Below are 21,618 nucleotides of genomic sequence, written 5' to 3'. Positions count from 1 at the left end.
CATCGTCCTTCTCCATAGTGACCACAGATGAAAAGTAATAATTTAAAATCTGACCTACGTCCTACAGCTCCACACACAGATTGCCACTTTGGTCCTTAATGGGCCCGACTCTTTCCCTGGTTATCCTCTTGCCTTTAATATACTTATAAGACGCCTTGGTATTTTCCTTTATCTTGCCTGGTGTTTTTTCATGCCCCCTCTTCACTCTCCTAATTACATTTAAAAAAAAAAGTATCCCCCCCCCCCCGCCCTACACTTTCTATACTCCTCTAGGACCTCCGCTGTTTGCAGCCCTCTGAATCTGCCATGAGCCTCCTTTTATTCTCCTTATCCAATCCTCTATATACCTTAACATCCAGGGCTCCCTGGACCTATTGGTCCTATCCTTCACCTTTACGGGAACATAAAATGTTATGACCATATCAGATTCGGGACTATGATCCTTCTTAAAAAATTAAACACTGGAACCTAGGTCTGAATTCAGAGTCTCCACTCTGACAGGAAATAAAGATCCGAAGTAAAATGAATCCAAGCAGTTTTCAATTGGCTGACACTGGGTACCTCCAAAGTTAATTTTTCCATCAAAATTTGGCACAAAGCTCATCAATTTAGCCATTTCTTCCCAAAAGGTAAAACAGCCTGCAAAATAAGGAAAGCTCCTTCTGAAGCAATGAATGCATATTGTTCAACTGACAGCACACTTACTAAGGCACTGGAGCTAAGCAGTCCTTCATTTGAAAATCCATTAAGTTTTCTCAGAGAAGCAATCATTCAAATTTAAGCACAAGGAGATAATTTGTCCTGGCGGGGCCACCTGTTCCAATCACAATTCTCTCTTTCCTCTCATCTGATATTTTTATTCGAGTGGTCATCTAATTTCTTCTTAAATGTCATAATTCATTATTGAATCTGTGACATTCGTTGTAATGTATTCCATATCCCAATGATTAGTCACGCAAAATAAAACTCTCCTTGCTTTTCCCTTTACGCTTCAAACTAATTCTAACTCTGCGCTCCACTCCCAAACATGGTAGTCTAATTACACATACTATTAAATAAAACATCTTAATCTAGGGAAATTTTAGTGTCCTCTTGAAACATTATGTTAACAACAAGCCGGAGATAATATTTGGGGACTGGCACAGCCCATGAGAGAATGTGCCATTCTTTAAAGCAGTGGAACAAACTAAATAAATTGCACTAATTACAGTGCCAAAATCAAATGAACTAACAGCAAGAAACACAAGGTAAACCATTTTTTTTTTAAATGATAGTGGAGACGAGGCCATAACCTACCAGTGGAAGTGTGTCAGGAATGGGTTTACTTTCTACAGGGGATGGTGCATTCTTATTCTGTCTATCGTCCTCAAGCACTTCATTCAGCTCTGCCTAGAAAAGCAATGTCTTCATTAAAACAGTGTCAAATGATCACAGAGCTTATTTTAAATTACATCCGAACACTGGCCTATAATTAGCCTTATACGCTCCCTCACAAGTGTAAAGGAGCTGCAGTGCATTTCTTAATATTACTGGATGACATTCAGAGAATAGTCAGAGCTTCAGAAAATAATAAGGCTTTCATTCTGCTGGGGCATTGCTAAATTCCATTCTTGTAAAGTTCCTTGGTGTACATATTTTGACAAAGTTGTTCACCAACAGGTTAATCCAACTGTATTAGGAAAGAAAACACAATGGAACTTTAACTAATACATTCTTAAACAAACACTAGTAGAAGTTAAATGCTGAATGAAATAGGAGTTAAGAGATCTGCACCAGAACATAGGTGTATGCTGTTCTGCTGAGGCAGTAGGAGTTTCTCTTCAAAGATGTGGAGTAATTCCAGGCAAAGACCTCATATGCCCATTCACTGATTTGCCAACAAATCCTGTTCAGTCCTATATCTTGTTGGATTTATGCTGTAGGTGAGGGGGAGATCCTGATCCGAGAGAGAGACCAAGAGTAATCTTTCATTTATGTTGCACCTTTCATGACCACACAACATCCCAATGTGCTTTATGACCAATGAAGTACTTCTGACTAGTAGTCACTGTTGTAGGAAACATGGCAGCCAATTTATGCACAGCAACCTCCCACAAATAGCAATGAGCTAATCACTAGATAATCTGTTTGAGAGATGTTGGTCAAAGGATAAATATTGGTCAGGATCCCAACTCTTCTTTGAAAGGTCACAATGGATCTTTACTGCCTACCTGAGGGCTTCTCAGTATAACATGCCAAAGAAGGCACCTCCAAAAGAGCAGGACACCCTCAGTTCTGCACAGGGGTGCTAATCTAGACCATGTCCTCAGGTCTCTGGAGTGGGACTTGTATGCATGGCCTTCTGACTCAGTAGTGAGAATGCTACCACTGAGCCATGGCCACAAGGCTGACAGAAATCTTGCTCTCGAGTCTCTGTGCATCAGTAATGCATAGAACAGCAATGTGCAGTTGTTTGAAAAGGTGATTGAGACAAGCAAAAAGAGGACGATAGCAGATGTAAGTAAACTAAATGTGCGTTGAAGGATAGCAAGCAGTTGTTGAAATAATGATGACAGGTAGGAGAACGAGCAACGGAATGCATACAGCTTGGATGTGGATTAGAAAACTCCAGCTAGAGACGGGCACCAAACATGTTTCTTTGTCATGTGCAAAATTCCCATTATATTAGCACATCAGACTGTTGTGCCAATCTTAATTTTTCCAACCCCTTTCCCACCCTCAGCCAATCCTGAATGATACAATACCTAGAACTGCAGAAGGAAGTTTCTTAATGGAAAACATGTTTGTTACAAAGGAGTTTGGCAGTAATATGCATGAATATGTTCAAAGTAAAGCATGCAAAGCACAATTAGCTCCAAGTGAAAAGAGGAAATGTAAGGTTGCAACAAAAACAGAAAGTGCCGGATAAACTTAGCAGGTCTGGCAGCATCTGTGGAGAGAGAGCAGAGTTAATGTTTCAGGTTGGTGACCTTTCACCAGAACTGGCATAGGTTAGAAATGTAATAGGTTTTAAGCAAGTAAAGCTGGGGTGGGCGTGGGGATAAAACAAAAAGAGAACAAAAGGGAGCGTGAGAGATAAGACAGAGGGCTGGAGAGATTAACTGACAAGGAGGTTATGAAGCAAAAGGTGGAGAATGTTAACGTTAACTCTGCTTCTCTCTCCACAGATGCTGCTCGACTTGCTGAGTATTTCCAGCACTTTGTTTTTGTTTCAGATTTCCAGCATCTGCGGTATTTTGCTTTTGTTTTAATGTAAAGTTGCAGTTAGGTTCTTTCATGTCTTAGTGGAAAAATATTGTGCGAGATACTGAGCCATTGAGACCAACAAGGCATCAGGTGTAGTCTGTGAAGGTCTCTGGGTGTGAATGCGAAATTAGATGCGCACTATTTAAACCACATTAAAACACTGAAGGCATGATTCCTTCAATATATTCTGCAAGCCTTCGGCAATATCACAAAGCTATTGGAAAGCAACCACAACAGTATGGCACTGTTTACTTCGCATTTCAATGGTGAAGGATCCAAATCCTAGACTGTGGACATTTGTTAGTTCTCAAGTTAGTAATGGAATCCAGAATGAGACATCCCGGCTGAGACAAGGGCTTCTTAAGTTTGTTTTCTGTCTGAAGCCTCAGTAGTAGTACTGTCTGTTGATGCAGTGCTGAGTGGTATTGGGCTCAGATCACAAATCTCCATGATTCTCCAAGCTGGAGAAGAGAGTGAAAGCAGGACAGGGAGTATTTAAAAGGTTTTTCAAAACTATATTTACCATCAAGTCTGCATCATCATCATCCACATCATCATCATCGGCTTCTTCATCAAGGTCCTTCATGCACAGAGCAGCCATTCTTTCAATATCTTCCATTGGCAGTGGGTCTACAGAAACAGAAAGCTTGTCAGGAGTTTTATTTTTGTTTTAAATAACCTTGCGTATTAGCTTCTCCATACCCCACTCAAAACGCATAATACGACTATACGGTGTCTGAACTCAAACTTTAAACTTTTAGGATCAGGATTCAAGTCCACCAAGATTGATTGGGATGAAAATTTGACATCTCTGCTATGTCTGATCATTTAACTGAAATAATTCCTAAATGTGCTCTGGTGCAAACTACTCTCAATCCCATACAAGGTGACACTCTCCTTTAAGACATTCCTTAAAACATACATCTTTGAACAAGCTTTTGTTGTCACCTGTCCCAATATCTCCTTATGTAGCTCGGCATCAAATTTTGTTTGAAGCACCTTGGGCAAATTGCAATATTAAAAAGGTGCTATATAAATTCAAGTTGCTTTTGTAAATTGGCAGAACAACGATGGCTGCGGAGGGAAAATAAAATAAAATACAGGGGCTCTCATCTGAGTATAGCGTTAAAACACATTGTTGGGAAAAAAAAAAAAGAGATGCACCAAGTCCATGGGCATACCTGATCTGATTGCTAGATATTGACACCAAAGCAGAAAAAAAAAGAGTTTTATTCCATATAACATTTCTCACCATATCCAGCAGATAAATGAGGAGGGAAAGAAGAGATTTCTGTGAATGGCATCAATGCCATTCATTGTAAAAGTTCCAGGGCGTATGGTTGAGCAGTGCAGCAAGATATGACTTGCCTGTCCATTTTTACCCTGTCCTGCTGCTGAGCTATTCCAATTAGGTCAAGTCCTGCTGGATTGGATGGCTCAAACACAAGAGGACAAGTTTTATGTGGGATTATCACTTGGTTGTGAGTAATTATAACACTTAGAGTTACTGAAATCAGCTAGCATGGCTGTGAATATTTGTAGTGAAAAACATTTAAATTCAATTAATATAGATTCCAGATTGCTCCAAATCACATCCTAGACATCAGGAAACCAGGTGAAGGGAGAAGAGGTTTATTTTAATTTTTTAAAAAATGAGAACTCCTCAGCAAACATCAGTTTTGACCATATCCCAGCAGTTTAAAAGAAATATTGGAAGAGGTGAGGGAACAGGAAGCCTGCCTATCCTATCATATTAGTCAGAAAATAGTTTGGTTGGGAGGAGATCATTTAAAAATAAAGAGACAGGAGAGAGATCGATGAAGATGCTGCCTGGACTAGAAAACTTTAGTTACGAGGGAAGATTAGATAGGCCACTGTTGTTTTCTTTGGAACAGAGGACCCTGAGGGGAGACCTAACTGAAGTATATAAAATTATGAGGGGTCTAGATAGAGTGGATAAGAAGGCCCTACTCCCCTTGGTGGGGGGGCAAATGACATAGACTTTGGAATCGAAGTAGGGAGGTTTAGAGGGGATTCAAGGAGAAATTTCTTTTTACCGAGAGGGTGGTGGGGATCTGGAACTCTCTGCCTGAAAGGATGGTAAAGGCAGAAACCCTCAACATTTAAATAGTACTGGATATGACTTGAATTCCACAACCTACAGACCAAGAGTTGGAAAGTGGGATTAAGCTGGATGGCTATTTGCCGGCCAGTGCAGACACGATGGGCCGAATGTTTTTTTAAAAAAAAAGTTGTACATACAATGTGATGGAAAAAACTGTAAAGAACAAAACGTAAATAGTGATCCAGTTGATGACCCAACTTCCCCTTCTGGTCCCCATATTAACTGATATTGTATACAGTTCTCTCTGGGTGTTGTGACTCTACTTTAAATCTGCCATCATCACCCCCTCCGCAAATAAAACAACCTTTGACCCCACGTCCTTGCAAACTACCACTCCATTGCCAACCTCCTTTTCTTCACTAAAATCCTTGAACGTGTTGTCACCTCCCAAATCAGTTCCTATCTTTCTTGTGTTTGAATCCTTCGAGTCCAGTTTCTGCCAAATGGCATCATACGTGACTGCGACAAAGGCAAACTTCCCTCCTCATCCTTCTCAACCTGACTGCAGCCTTTGACATGGCTGACCACACCATCCTCTTCCAATGCCTCCCCACAGTCATCCAGCTGGGCAGGACTGCGCTCACCTGGTTCCATTCTTATCTAATCGTAGCCAGCGAATCATTTGTAATGGCTTCTCTTCCTGCTCCTGCACAGTTACCTCTGGTGTCTGCCAAGGATCTATGATTGGCTCCCTCCTATTTCTCATCCAACATGCTGCCCCTCGACATCATCTGAAAGTACAGCGTTAGTTTTCACAGGTACACTAACACTCCACTCTACCGTTCCACCACCTGTCGACTCCTCCATTATTGCTAAATTGTCAGACTGCTTATCCGACATCCAGCACTGGATGAGCAGAAATTTCCTCCAATTAAATATTGGGAAGCCATTGTTTTCAGTCCCTGCTCCAAACTCTGTTCCCTAGCTACTGACTCCCTCCCTCTCCCTGGCAACAGTCTGAGATTAAGCCACACTGTTCACAACCTTGGTGTCATATTTGAGCCAGAGATGAGTTTCTGATCTCATACTTGTGCAATCACCAAGACCGCCAACTACCACCTCCATAACATTGCCAACTTCCGTCCTGCCTCAGCTCATCTACTGAATCAGTCATTCATGCCTCTGTTACCTCTATACTTAAACTATTCCAGTGGACTCCTTCCTGGTTGGTCGCCCACATTGTATCCTCTATAAACTACAGGGCATCCAAAACTCTACTGTCCATGTCTTAGCTGCTCATGTTTTAACTTGCAGCAAATGCCTATCAGTCCTGTCCCCACTGACCTACATTGGCTTCTGGTCAAACAACATCTTGATTTTAAAATGCTCATCCTGGTTTTCAAATTCCTCCATGGCCTCTTCCCTCCCTATTTCTAATTTTTTCCAGCCCCACAACCCTCTGCGCACTTTTAATTCTGGCCTCTTGTGCATCTTCAATTTTGATTACTCAGTCACTGGTGGTCATGCCTTCAGTTGCCTGGGCCCCAAGCTCTGGAATACCCTTCCTACACCTCTCTGCTTTTCTAGCTCACTTTCCTCCTTTAAAACCATTCCTTAAAACCCACCTCTTTGACCAAGCTTTGTGGCTTGATGACATACTTCGTTTTGTAATGCTCCTGTGAAGCGCCTTGAATGTTTTATTACGTTACAATCATGGATGCTAAAAAGAGGCTAGAACTGGAGGAGTGCAGAGATCTTGGAGGGTTGTAGAGATGGAGGAGGTTAGAGATAGGGAGGGGCCAAGGAGGGAAAAGAAATGAGGAGTTGCTTATCCTGGAGGCAATGTAGGTCAGCGAACTGGACTTGGTGCGAGTTAGGACACAGGCAGCAGCATTTTGGAACTTATTGGAATTTGGATTAAGGGTTTTAAACTCTCAGGTTTCTAGTTATGAGAAGGTAGCACAAAGCTTGCAAGTATTAAAGAGAATGAATATGAACCCTTCAACAATATTTACATTGTTTCAATGTCATTTAGTTTAAGATTCAAAATTATTTTATCTACAACTCCTTTTAGTCCCAAATTAGCTTTTGTTGCTTTGCCTCTATACTTCTGGTGGTTTCGACTGCTACGACTGAGGCAGGAGAAATGCACGGTCGTTTCTAGTTCCACTTCTCCACAGGTCACAACATATATTTAAATGTTTACCCAGTTACCAATATGGTCATAGACTCGATTTGTATCCCAGAATAAAATACACCAACCAGGTTTCTCTTATTAAAGAAATAATCAGTTTATTATAAAACAAGACATAACCAGTAATGAAGCAAAGCATGAACACAGATTGAAATATGAATAGTTTCCTTTTACCTTAGACACACACAGAAACATAGACAGGTTAACCAGAAAGAAAATTGAGATTTTGTTTTGGTAAGAGCTCTAAAAAGACAAAGAAAAAGAATACTTTGACCAAATACTTGCTAATGCTTGAAAAAAAAAGATAGATGTCAGTTGTCCTTTTTTTGTTTTGGTGTCCCAAATTCACAGACGGCTGTCACTAGGAACTTTCTCTGGAGCAATTCGGTCAAGTGTCATCGAGGATTTATCCAGCAGGTTCTTTTCCCCCCCCCCCCCCAGAGTCTCAGGAGAAATGCGGCAACCGGGGTTTCAGGAGGAATACATTGTCAATTTCTCTATTTATTACACTCACTTCAAAGAGCTTCTCAAAGAGATGGAAAAATTGGCAGGCTTTTCAAAGAGATGGGAAAGGCAGAGTTGGTGTTTTGTCCTTCCGGTTGATTTTTAAAACTCCAACTGACAGTTTCTGGTTTCGCTTTGGACAATCTCAAGAGTCAAGCTTCCTGACCCCTATAAATCTTGACCTGTCACTTCTCCATAAAACATCTTTTCAAAGACAAAAAGCCCCTGCTGGGTATTTATCTGAAGACAGGTGACTTCCAGTACTTCTTGGTTGCAAACAAGTCCAAAGACCTTACGATGAAATTTTTTTTTCAGTTTTAAAACACAAGTCCTCAAAATTCAACAAAAAAAAGTAAGTACATTTGTAACACTACTCTCAAATTGAGGGACCGGATTTAAGGGATTGGCCATTCATTCTCTTTTTAAAAAGAGAAGTAATGATATCTCAATGTGCAAAAAGAAACTGGAAGTCAATACTAAATAGAGTTTGAAAACGACAGGTCTCGATGAACGAGTGTCCCTACTTGCAACAACTACAGGAAACGTGCGCTAATCTTTAATATACCGTTTCACATTTAGAAGGTGGGTGGAGGGGGGCGGGGGGGGGTGGTTGGGGTCTTTGGGGAAGGGGAAAGTGACAAATTACAAACCTTTTCCTTTTGGTTTTCCTCTGCTAGCTGGCTTTTCTCCAGTAATCGCTGCCAGTTCTGCTTCCAAATCAGCGTTATTTTCATCATCATTCACATCCATCATCATATTGTCTGGTGAGAAGTCTACCAGCAATCCAAGCTGCAAAAATAGACATTTGTTATGAACTTAGTGATCTATAACAGAGCGACAGTATCTCCATATAAAAATTTTCACTAGGCTTATTTACTGTATTGGTATCAATAAAAAGAGATAATCAATTCATCATTTTAATTATCCTACTACTAGCACTAAACCCATACAAATACAGGAAAAGACCATCAGACCCCATCCATATATGGTGCAACCACAAACAGCATTTACCCACCCTTAACTGCACACAAATTTTTAAAAATGCAGCCAATTTAGGAAAATCTCTGGGAAATTCTTCAACTCCTTAACAAGGACTGAAATATCCCTGACTGCTTCACCCCGGTGCTACAAAGTTCAAAAGCTATGTTCAGACACTGCCCCAATGTTAACATGGAAGGTTAAATTAGCAGATTTAAAAATAAATGTTGGACCTTGCAACATGATTATGTCTTTAAAATGGTGATTTTTAAAAGTTCAAGTTGGAGTCCAGAAGGTCAGGTGACCTCACCCCCACTCTGCGAAAGGTTACAGGACAACAGAGAACACAGTTTCCAAAGACTGTCTTCTGAAAAGCAGAGACTACAGTACGAACACCGAAGAACAATGGGTTTGATCCACTCAGTCTTCTGGATCGTAAAACAAGGACTCAGTCATTAGGAAATTGCAAATGAAGTAGGCAGGTGTTAACACCTGGGGACAATGGAAAGGCCCAAATGGCTTTGTGAACCTATACTGAAGTTCTCTGCATTTTGGAAGTCAATAGTTTATTGTTCTGCTCCAAGTCCAGATAAATTTTTCAGACTTTCTGAAGGCAAACAGGTTGTAAGGGAAGGAATCGATGGTTGCAGCCTCAAGGCAGGCTGTAAGAGAAGACACCCAGTGATGGGTGGTGGGAAGAGGCAGAGAGGCAGAGCCTGCTCTCTGAAGATATACAGCTATATAGCAAAAGGCTGCAAGACTAAAACCTGTTTTGAGAGTGAAAGCTTGCGGAGGAGTGAAGGAACACCAAAAATCACATTATCCATGGATGTCCAGGTTAGAAGTGCTTAGAGACGTGTGCAAAGAAAATACTGTTTTTTGAAACGTCTGGGAGATCCAACCCACTGCAACTAGCAGGCGTTTGGAACTTTTAATCACAAATGATTTCGTCCTCAAAAAAGGACTGTGTAACGTACAAGTGTAATGTGAGGTTTTCAAGTGTTTGAAGAAAATACCTTTGTAATTTGGGATATCAGCTACTTACAAAGCACTATTTAGTTAATTGGGGATTTTTTTTTTTTAAGTCTTGTTACTGTTGAAGTCTTTAAACATGAAATTGTGTGTAATTCATTAAATTGGTTTGAGGGTTCACATCTCATTTTTCATGTCAACCATCTCTTCTTCTTTGGCCTCCTTGTCTCGAGAGATAATGGGTAAGCGCCTGGAGGTGGTCAGTGGTTTGTGGAGCAGCGCCTGGAGTGGCTATAAAGGCCAATACTAGAGTGACAGACTCTTCCACAGGCGCTGCAGATAAAATTGGTTGTTGGGGCCATTACACAGTCGGCTCTCTCCGTGCGCTTCTGTCGTCTTTTTTTTTTTACTGCCAACAGCTAAGTCTCTTCGACTCGCCTCTCTTTAGCCCCACCTTTATAGCTGTCCGCCAGCTCTGGCGATCACTGGCAACTGACTCCCATGACTTGGTCAATGTCACAGGACTTCATGTTACGTTTGCAGACATCTTTAAAAGCAGAGATGTGGACGGCCAGTGGGTCTGATACCAGTGGCGATCTCGCTGTACAATGTGTCCTTGGGGATCCTGCCATCTTCCATGTGGCTCACATGGCCAAGCCATCTCAAGTGCCACTGACTCAGTAGGTGTATATGCTGGGGATGTTGGCCATCTCGAGGACTTCTGCGTTGGAGATACGGTCCTGCCGCCTGATGCCAAGGATTCTCCGGAGGTAGCGAAGATGAAATGAATTAAGACATCACTCTTGGCTGACGTACGTTGTCCAGGCCTCGCTGCCCTAGAGCAAGGTACGGAGGACAAAGGCTTGAAACACTGGGACTTTTGTGTTCCGTGTCAGTGCGCCATTTTCCCACACTCTCTTGGCCAGTCTGGACATAGCAACAAACACCTTACCCATGCGCTTGTTGATTTCTGCATTGAGACAGGTTACTGGTGATAGTTGAGCCTAGGTAGGTGAACTCTTGAACCACTTCCAGAGCGTGGCTGCAGATATTGATGGATAGAGCATTTCTGACGTCCTGTCCCATGATGTTCGTTTTCTTGAGGCTAATGGTTAGGCCAAATTCATTGCAGGCAGCCGCAATCCTGTCGATGAGCCTCTGCAGACACTCATCTGTGTGGATGTTAATGCAGCATTGTCAACAAAAAGGAGTTCCCTGATGAAGACCTTCCCTACTTTGGTCTTCGTTCTTAGACGGGCAAGGTTGAACAACCTGCCATCTGATCTTGTGTGGAGGAAAATTCCTTCTTGTGAAGACTTGAACGCATGTGAGAGCAGCAGGGAGAAGATCCCAAACAGTGTAGGTGCGAGAACACAGCCCTGTTTCACACCACTCAGGATAGGAAAGGGGTCTGATGAGGCACCACTATGCTGAATTGTGCCTTTCATACTTAGCAGCTTTGGTGGACATTTGATCTTTTCTAGTAGTCTGAAGAGACCACATCTGCTGACGAGGTCAAAGGCTTTGGTGAGATCTGTGAAAGTAACGTAGAGGTGCATCTGGTGTTCGCGGCATTTCTCCTGTAGCTGGCGAAGGGAGAACAGCATGTCAATGGTGGATCTCTGTTCGAAAGCCACACTGTGCCTAAGGGTAGACACGCTCAGCTAGCTTCTAGAGCCTGTTTAAAACGACTCGCGAGAAGACTTTCCCCACTATGCTGAGCAGGGAGATTCCATTGTAGTTGTTGCAGTCACCCTTGTTCTTATAGAGGGTGATGATATTGGCATCACGTATGGCCTGTGGTACTGCTCCCTCATCCCAGCACAGGCAAAGCAGTTCATGGAGTGCTGAGAGTATAGCAGGCTTGGCACTCTTGATTATATCAGGGGTAATGTCGTCCTTCCTAGGGGCTTTTCCACTGGCTAGAGAATCAATGGCATCACGGAGTTCCAATTTTGTTGGCTGTTCATCCAGCTCATCCATGACTGGCAGAGACTGGGCTGCATTGAGGATGGTATCAGTGACAACATTTTCCCTAGAGTACAGTTCTAGGTAATGCTCCACCCAGCGTTCCATTTGCTTGTGTTGGTCAGTGATCGTGTCCCTTGATTTAGACTTGAGGGGGGTGATCTTCTTGATGTTTGGCCCAAAAGCTCTCAATGTCAATTGATGATTCCGGTGTTGGAGGTCAGCATGCAGTTCTGGTCGCCGCACTACAGGAAAGATGTAATTAAGCTAGAGAGGGTGCAGAAAAGATTCACAAGGATGTTGCCTGGTTTGGAGGGCTTCAGTTATAAAGAGAGATTGGATAGGCTGGGTCTGTTTTCCCTGGAGCAAAGATGACCGAGAGGGGACATGATAGAGGTATATAAAATCATGAGGGGCACAGATAGGGTAGACAGCCAGAGTCTGTTTCCCATGGTAACAGTGACTAAGACTAGAGGGCATAGATTTATGGTGAGAGGGAGGAGGTTTAAAGGGATCAAAGGGGTAAATTTTTCACACAAAGAATAGTGGGTATCTGGAATAAGCTGCCTGAGGAGGTGGTGGGGGCAGGAACAGTAGCAACATTTAAGAGGCATCTGGACAGGTACTTGAATGAGCAAGGCATAGAGGGATGTGGAATTAATGCAGGCAGGTGGGATTAGTATAGATAGGCATTATGGTAGGCATAGACTTAATGGGCCAAAGGGCCAGTTTCTATGCTGTACGACTATGACTCAGCCCTGAGATTCTCACCCTACATTGCTATGGTGTTGAGTTGGGTCCTAACTCTCAGACCCAACACTGCAACACTATCAACTGTACGGTCAACGTACCATTAGCTCCTGCCAAGAAGTTTCATATTTCAATCAAAAGAAAATAAAAAGCGTGTTGTTGTGTCGCACCTCAAGTCCTCAGAAAAGCCCAAAACACTCTACAATCAAAATATAAACAATTATTTCCTGGTGAAATGTACAAGAGAATGTGAATTTTTTGCTGCAGCCTAAATATTTAATTTCAACAGTACAAGCTGAATTATACTTTTGGTTAAGGCTACAATAGTATAAGACACTAAACTATTTCTAATAGATAAATTAAATAGCACAATATTTGAGCTCGTATATATTCTTAGTGCATTCCTAGCTTCTGGGGGAAGCTCCATAGCTCAATTGTGAACTAATAATCAGATAGATACAAGGGATCAAAGCACACTAGAGTAACCCCACGTCCTACCACTCTGTGGCAGTGTTGTTATTGCACTTTCATTTGCTAGACCTTTTAAATGTTGTGACATAAACTTCTGGAATACTTTTATCTCACATTGCAGCTACCATCACTGATAGATCAGTTACTACTCTGATTACTACACCCCAGTATAAAGTCCTGATGGTTACCAATCTGTCAAGATGGCCCAGGCAGTGAGGCAGTTAGATGAAAAGACAGAACCTAAAATTACACAAAAAAAAAAGAGGAAACACGGTCTTGCTATCTTTCCTTTCTTTTGATCAGATTTTGGTTCAGCTTGCAGCACTTTAATTTTTAAACCACTGGGTGTTTTTTTCACAGACTTTAGATACTCCAAATGTCAGCCGGGGCTCAGTTGGTAGAACTCCCTCGTCGGAGGCAGAAGGTTGCTTGTGCAAGTCCCATTCCAGTACTTGAGCACAAAAATTAAGGCCAACACTCCAATGCAGTACTGAGGGGGTGCTGCACTGATGGAGGTGTCGTTTTTCAGATTCGCCATGAAATTAAGGCTCAGTCTGTTCCCTCAGGTGGAGGCAAGAAATAGGAGCAGGAGTAGACATATGGCCCATCAAGACTGCTCCACCATTCAATATGACCATGGCTGATCTTAGGCTTCAACTCCACTTTTCCACCCACTTGCCATATCGCTCAATTCCCTGAGACCAAAATTCTGTCTATCCTAACCTTAAACATATTCAACAATACAGCACCACAATCCTCTGGATGTAACAGATCCCAGGGCATTGTTGCAAAGAAGAGCGAGAGCTCTCCCCAGTGTCCTGGCCAATATTTATCCCACAATCAACTTCACCAAAATAGATCAGCTTATTATCACATTGTTACTTGTGAGATTTTGCTGTGCAAATTGGCTGCTGCATTTCCTACATTACAACAGTAGTTCTTGTAACAGTATTATGATAATAGTATTATACTTCAAAAGTACTTCATTGGCTGCAAAGCACTTTGGGCGGCCTGTGGTCGTGAAAGGCGCTACTGAAATGCAAGTCTTTCCTTCCCCCCCACCACCAACCAGGTGGCCTAGCTGTCTGACTCCGACCTGTTCGGCTCTTCTTACCTGCCGGGCTTTCGCCGCTCCCGAGCCCTTGGGCTCGGGGGATCTTTTATTCCTGTTCATCCTGGGGCCGCCTGGGTCTCACAATCTCATGGTTGACAGGAGGAAGAAATTAAATCCTTGTTCTTGCTTTTAAAACGGGGCGGGACGGCAGAGATCAAAAAGCAACTGAACTCTAATTCGATTAGTCTGAGGGCCTCAGGTGGGCTCCGAGTCCGCCTACCACCCATTTACAATCACTCCATGACGACGGAAGGTTGTTTTTTCCCGGCCGGGAACCACCGAACTCTCCTCGGTGACTCGAGATATTTAGCCTCCCCAGTCGCTTCCGCTTTCTAAAAAAAAAAGCTCCGACTAATTTCCTCCGAAACGTTAAATAACCATCGGACGGCTCTGCCCACCCCGTCGCAAAGAGTTTAAATTAACTGCCCGTACTGTCGTGAAAAGGGCGGCAGGTTTGGGGGCTGGCAAACGGGTGTGACGCCGCGGTGCATGCCGGGGCTTGTAGTTTTAACGGGATAGCAGGCCGAAAGCGCAGCTGCGCCTTTGCCCGGAGAACTACATTACCCAGGGGGGTGGTGTGCGACGGTGCGTAGGCGCACTGCCTTCGCACAACGGGCGGGAGAGGCCGGTTTTGCGCGTGTGTGTGTGGGGGGAAGCGTGTGACTTTTATTAATAACCAGACCCCACCGAAAATAAACAGGTACTTTGTCACAAGAATGTAGTTTACATCGCGAATTGCCATTAAAAAGGGTTATTTGAGGAAACGATTAGAAAAGAAACCGAACCCTAATTTCCCCACGGGCGAGGTCGTCGAGCGATTAGCTGGAGGAGTTGTCCATCTGAGGCTCACTGGTTATCACACTTTGCCTTTGAGTTAGAAAGTTGCGCTTCAAGCGACTTGAGCGCAAAATCTAGCCTGACGCCCGCAGTACAGTCCTGAGAGCGTGCCGCACTGTCAGAGGTGCCGTCTTCTCGGGTGAGATGTCAACCCACCTGCCCTCTCAGGTGGGCATAAATGATCCCAACGCACCCTTCGTGAGCCCTGGTTCGATATTTATTTCTCAGCCAAGTTCACAAAAAAAATTACGTTATCCTGTCATTGTCACATTGCTGTTCGTGGGATCTTCTTGTGCACAAATTGGCTGCCGCGTTTCCCACATTACAACAGCACCTCAAAAGTACCCCATCGGCTGCAAAGCACTTTGGAGCCACCTGGTGTTGCAAATGATTCTATGGAAATGCAAGCTCTTCTTTGATGTAATCTCTGTAATGGTGGTATTCCCTCTTGAGTTTCAGTGTTCATGGTTGTTTTTGCTTTCTATGGGTTGGGGGAGTTTTCTGTTGGTTACCAAATATAATTGAAGGATCATATTTCTCTGTCCTGTAACTTCTGGGCATTGGGAGTAAACTTGCAGTATAGATGCACCGTTAAAGGCTGTGATTGACAATTATTATAGTTTAAAACATCTGATATTCTCTTGCCACCAATAGCCATCGCTGGGCAGTTGGCGGGGAGGGGGGAGGTCAAGTAAATCTAGTGGTAAAAATGTACAGCTTTAGCATATTTATTGAAGTCTGCTTTAGAATGTGGGAAAACCACTAGAACAAAATAGTGATAATATAACTAACTATGATTCCAGCTCTAAAATGACGTGAAGTTATAAAATTAAGCTTATTCTGTGTGATTTCCTGGATATGGTGTAATGAGAGTCTGAAATTGAAGTGGAACAAAGTAGTTGTTAGTGAGATAATTATCACAAGATGTTATGGACGTCGAATTTCTCCATAATCGACTGCAGATTATATTTCTCTGATTACTTTCCCAGCAATGAAATTATGTGGGGAATAATTGATATTTGGGAGTATTTACATGACAGGATACTCACGGAGAACTCAGATGTAGTCGGAAATACTGAGCCACATTTCTGTGGTTTATAAACTAAAGTCTGAAATTAGATTGCAGTCTTGTCTTTCTTGTGTAGTTCTGGCACTGCTCTGATGGACTAGAATGGTGTCTTCCAATCCAAACAACAGCAACACCAACTTGCATTTATATAGCACTTTTACCATAGTAAAATGTCCCGAGGCGCTTCATTGAAGCGCAATCAAAAAATTGACACACAGTCAAAGGAGAAAACATTAGGACAGGGTATCAAAAGCTTGTCCAAAGAGTTAAGGTTGAAGGCGCATCTTAGAGGAGGTGAGTTGGTTTCAGGAGGGAATTCCAGAGTTTAAGGCCTTGGCAGCTGAAGGCACGGCCACCAATGGGACCGAAGAAGTCAGGGCTACGCAAGAGATGTACAAAGGATTTACATTTCTATATAACCATTGTTTGTTTTGTTACAAGGATTTTGTTTTTGTATTAAAAACTTAGGATTCTGTGTATTTAAAAACTGGAAAAGGAATTTCAGTGGACATTGAGACACCTGCAAAATAGTTAAACTTTGTGGATGTTTTGAAAGGAAATTCAGCAAAGGAGCTGAACTTGTACAAGGACAGGAAAACCGGTAATTTCAAGGAAACCAGCAAGGGGTTTGACCTCCTCGGAACTACTCTTTGAATGACGAGAGATTTTATGTCTGGACATGTTACCTGTGTCAGGAAGGTTTTTGCTTGCAGTTTGGAACTTTAAAAAGCCAGGCATTCTGAAATTTGATTCTGATCTGCCTAGAGTTCAAAAGAAGACCCAGCAAAAGTATTACTTCTCTTTAAAGAATCCTTGCTCTAAAAAAGCAAAAGTTTGCATGAAGTGGCGCTGTTGCCTTCTGCATTTTAAGAAACCCTGAATGCTTGCAGAAATCTTGTCTGTCTTTTAAAAAGACTTTTTCATCAAATGTGTAACAGAGAACTGACACCTGTTGCTGCACCCCTGGTGGAAGACCTATGTGAAGCCTGCTGCATTTGAATTGCCTGGAACATCTACCCATCACAGACTGTTCATCAATCTCGCCTGGAAAGATTTCAAGTGGCACCCAAATATTTGACTTTGGGACAACTCGCCAAATTGAAAAACTTCCTCCCAGATAATGACAGATTAAGTTATTTTATTATTCCTTTCATTCATATGCAACAGCTGTAATCCAGAATCCTTTTCTCCCAGTTAATCGGTTTTTGGATGTATGTGTGTGTGATTGAGGGCTAGAAAAAATAAGGAACTTTCATATCTCAATTCGTATGTAGATTTACTTCATTATTGGTTAAGATTTGATTTTATAACAAATAGTTAATTTTGTTGTTGATTAAAGAAACCTGGTTGGTGTGCTTTATTCTGGGGGACAAATAGAGTATCTAATTGGCTGTTTCAGTAAGTGGGAGCATTTATGCTGTGACCCGTGGAGAAGTGGGACTGAATTAACAGTGCACTCCTCCCACCTCGGTCATAACAGTTTATCTACATTGCAGTTGGGGAAGTTATATTTTGCATTGCTCAGATCAATATGATAACATGATGAGTGTAATGGCAGACATCGAATACTAGGCTATTCCATGCACTTGATGCATGCTGACTTTGACATGGTTTAGTTCATTAATATTGCACTTAGAATGCTACAATCATTATCAAGTGATAATCTGCAGTTGGTTAGTAGAAGGTAAAGCATAGTATAAACTACTGGATCCTCTGTTGTAAGTATTGAGCGCACTGATCATCAGCTTATGTATGTGTTTACTAGTGCAAAACCTGTCCAAAAATAGAATGAATTTAATCACTCATGAATCAAAACATTAGTGTCTTTAATATTTAAAATGCCCAAAGGCACTCCTTGGATGTGCCATTAAAAAATGGATGCTGAGCCAATGAAGGGTGGCAAAAAGCTTGGTCAGAAAGGTGGGTTTTAAGGTTGTCTTATAGCATGAGAGGGAGGTAAAGAGGCAGGTGGTTTAGGGAGGAAACTCCAGAGTGTGAGTGTTTGATGACAGTTTTTTTGGTTGCTGATGGGACTCTCATTCTCTGGCAATTTCTTCCCCTTCCTTGGAGTGCATATGCTCCATGCCATCAATGGCAGAGAGTGGGTGATTAACCTGCTCCTAAAATTTCCCTGTAAATAGCAGCTAGGAGGTGAGCTTCCATTTTCATTTGCTAGTTATGAGAAAGTGATTGTTCTGTTCCCTTGGAAGACTGGCTGAGATTAAGAACTGACATGTAGATCTCAGATAGGAACACTTCTTCCCTACTGTGTGGCATTACATCTCAATGTTTCAACCAACTGTGTCACTCCTCAAATCTCAGGCAATGTCTATAAACATTGATCATCAGTTGTGCACAAGATCCCACAAACAGCAATGTGATAATGACCAGATAATCTGTTTTAGTGATGTTGATTGAAGGGTAAATATTGGCCAGGTCACCAAGAAGAGCTGCTATTCAAAATAGCAACATGGAATATTATGCATTGGCTTAACATCTTATCTAAAAGACAGCACCTCTAACACTGCAGTCCTTCCTCAATAGTGCACTGGATTATAGGCTCAACTGTCTGACTCCTAGAGCAAGGATGCTATCACTGAGCCAAGACTGAAATGAATGACAGTGCTGCTGTGTACAATGGGGTAGACCTTCTGCAAGGTTCTCCTAAACTCCTGCCTTAACCTTGGCGGAAGCAGCCATTTATACCATTTCTTCGTTTCCCTTGAAGTTACAGTGGGAGATCCACAGATCCTCTGCGAAAATTCTAACCTAATATATTTAGCATAATCTGTTATCCTTATTGAGTTAAAAATCTAGTCATAATTTCAATAGCTTCTCAAAATACATTTATTCCTCAAATGTGCAATATTGATTTTAATGCAATTAAACAAAATTGGTCATTTGAAAATAAAACCTAAATTCTTTATTAAATTCTATATAAGCAATAAGTATATTTTCTAGTTTATGATTTAGTGCCATCTAGTATCCCTTCTTTCTCAGAACATGTATTAAACCTGCAGACATTGACTGTGTTGACAAAAGGTTATTCAGTTGCCACTGCTTATAGTGAGTGTGCATGTGCAGTTGCAATTTTCCCACAATACACAATGATCGATATAACACAGGACAGGCTTTATGGCAGTTGAACATCCAAAATAATGCAAGTGCAACCACTTTTATTAAGATATCATTGCAAGTGTAGGAAGTATTGCCAGGCTGTATGGGCTAGCAGAGTATCATGACGCCTAAAAGGAACATGTAATTAGAATACTTGCAGGATGTTTCAAGTCTCTAACTGGGTGTTGCCACAGCTGCCAAAGATTTTCAACTTGACTCGAAGGCCACTGTTACGTGCTTGTTGCAGACAACATAATTGAAACAGCGCTGTGCTAATTATGTAGAAAATGCCAGCTACAATTTGAAGAGCATGATGTAAATTAACAAAGACTGATCTTAATTGGTGAAATAATCACTTTACTTTTCTTCGAAGGTATTAGATTGAATAAAAAATACATGTAAGCCAGCAAAAACGCAGCAGTTTTTATATCACAATTTTTAGAAATAATACTGTTTGGGATTTAGACATATCAGCTGTAGCTCATTTGGTAGCAGTTGCCTTTGAGTCAGAGGGTTGTAGGTTCAAGACCTACTGAGCACAAAAAAATCAAGGCTTTGATACCAAAGGTGCTCACATTCAGATGTGATGTTAAGCAGAGGCCCTGTTGGTGTCCTCAGATGGATGTAAAAGATCCCATTGGCATTATTTCAAAGAGAAGGGGCCAATATTTATCTATCAGACCATCACAAAAACAGATGATCTGGCTATTGTAACATTGATGTTTGTAGGAGCTTGCTGTGCACAAATTGGCTCTCACATTTCTTAAATTACAACAGTAACTACACTTGTAAAGTACTCATTGGTTGTAAAGCACTTTGGGGCGTCCTGTGGTTTTGAAAGGTGCTATATAAATACAAGTCTTTGTTTAAAGCTGCAGCATTCGTGTTTTTCTTGATAGGTCCATCCTATGTGGTTGAGGATTCCTCCCATGCAGGATATTTATGGGTTTTATATTAGCTTGTACTGCGTGCATTGCTGTTGGGTGAACGTGTAACATACACTGGTAATTATTTATTTGCTGATACAACTACTTAATATTACTGTTACAATTTTAACATTCAGTGCACTTTAGCGAAATGCAAGCTAGTGAGTAAACACAGCTGTTTCTGTCGAAATAAATGGCGCACTTAAAAAGCTATAACCAGCAATTTTGAAATGTACGTCAATGCAAATGATCATTTAATTCAATTTTTAGCACTTAATTCCCACTTTGCTATACTAATTATGTTACTTACTTTAAATTATTGAATAATTCAATCTTTTAATGCAAAAAATGTTTGATTTGGCAAAAGTCAACGGTACATATCTACCTGTGCCTGTTCCAATCTAAATTGTTAGTTCAGCTTTCTATTTTAGTTTCTGGTAGACTTGCTGATGCATATTCTGCTTTTATTTCAGCATTCAGATTTTGCTTTCATTTGTACACTTTGTTATGGTATTTGTTATTTGAGGATTTTGTTGCTTTGTAGATCTTCCCCGGGAAAAGTGACATGAATAAACGAAAGAAGTCTCTCCCTGTGGCTGCAAGTAAGTATGAGCAATTCTCCCCTGAGAGATGTCTTGAACATTTTTCACCCATCTTGCTGGCATATTTTCTCAGATCTGCTTTTCCCTTCAAGCTAATAACCAAAAGAAAATATGTCCACAGTATTTGTAAGTCAGCATTCAGACATTAACAACAATATTGACTTCTGTGTTGGGATTAGGGCAATAAGGAATCTGTACTGAAAGACTGGTGCCAGTAATGGTCCTATCATAACTGCTATCCTGCCGCCTTTCTTTCACACACAATTTCTTGTCTTTCATTTTAATCAATAGCTATAGACGTTGTTCCTCTGAACCTTCCTCTTAACTCTGAATATGCTATCTCATACATTCTTAGTTGTCCCTAAATCCTCTGTCAAAATCAAAACTCACTTTGACGTGGTTCCCAAAATATCAAAGCTGTTCTTACTCCTCTCATTCTTCCTCCAATCTACAAACTTAAAGAATCTAAGCCGGAGGGGTCATCCAAATACTTCCCCTTAACTTACTTTGCATTTTCTCCTATTCTTTTCATATTTGGTAGTGTCCTGCGCCATGGGACTTCACCTGATATTCCCACTCATCCAGTCATCTGTTCCACCTTATTGAGAAAATGCCCTTCAGAAAAGTGCTCAATAAGTTTTAAATGCATGTTAGCTGCCCAAATTAAAAACCAGTGGGTACAGTTAGCTTTCCAGTGTTAGTCTGTTAATTAAATCCACAATTCAAAGCACTGTCCGCTGTAAAATGTTCTTTCTTTCTCTGGAGCTGTGGTGTTTGAATCTAGATAGTGCAGTAACAGTTCTCA

At 41.5% G+C, this 21,618-nt stretch overlaps 2 protein-coding genes across 4 annotated transcripts in view; one reads left to right on the top strand and one right to left on the bottom strand.

The window, feature by feature from the left end:
* The window catches only part of cc2d1a (coiled-coil and C2 domain containing 1A), an 87,842-nt gene extending 73,178 nt beyond the window's left edge, over positions 1-14,664 (bottom strand). For both annotated transcript variants that reach the window (XM_068021044.1, XM_068021045.1), the window contains exons 1-4: positions 14,263-14,664; positions 8,660-8,798; positions 3,770-3,876; positions 1,297-1,389 (exon numbers count right to left, since the gene is read on the bottom strand). In XM_068021044.1, coding sequence (XP_067877145.1) covers positions 1,297-1,389; positions 3,770-3,876; positions 8,660-8,798; positions 14,263-14,322 — 399 coding nt within the window. In that variant the 5' untranslated portion in view covers positions 14,323-14,664. The remainder of the gene's footprint in view (positions 1-1,296; positions 1,390-3,769; positions 3,877-8,659; positions 8,799-14,262) is intronic.
* Positions 14,665-14,815: 151 nt separating this feature from the next.
* The window catches only part of LOC137355553 (uncharacterized), a 38,606-nt gene continuing 31,803 nt past the window's right edge, over positions 14,816-21,618 (top strand). The window contains exons 1-2 of one of the 2 annotated variants that reach the window (XM_068020799.1): positions 14,816-14,962; positions 20,756-20,813. In XM_068020799.1, the coding sequence (XP_067876900.1) occupies positions 20,777-20,813 (37 nt within the window). In that variant the 5' untranslated portion in view covers positions 14,816-14,962; positions 20,756-20,776. Of the gene's footprint in view, positions 14,963-15,190; positions 15,268-20,755; positions 20,814-21,618 lie in introns of those variants that run through there. The other variant, XM_068020798.1, reaches the window with a different exon arrangement.

This window comes from Heterodontus francisci, chromosome 43 (assembly GCF_036365525.1).
Source record: "Heterodontus francisci isolate sHetFra1 chromosome 43, sHetFra1.hap1, whole genome shotgun sequence".
Lineage (NCBI taxonomy): Eukaryota > Metazoa > Chordata > Chondrichthyes > Heterodontiformes > Heterodontidae > Heterodontus > Heterodontus francisci.
The sequence above is the reverse complement of the archived record's forward strand: the minus strand, read 5'-3'. Positions and strand labels throughout refer to the sequence as shown.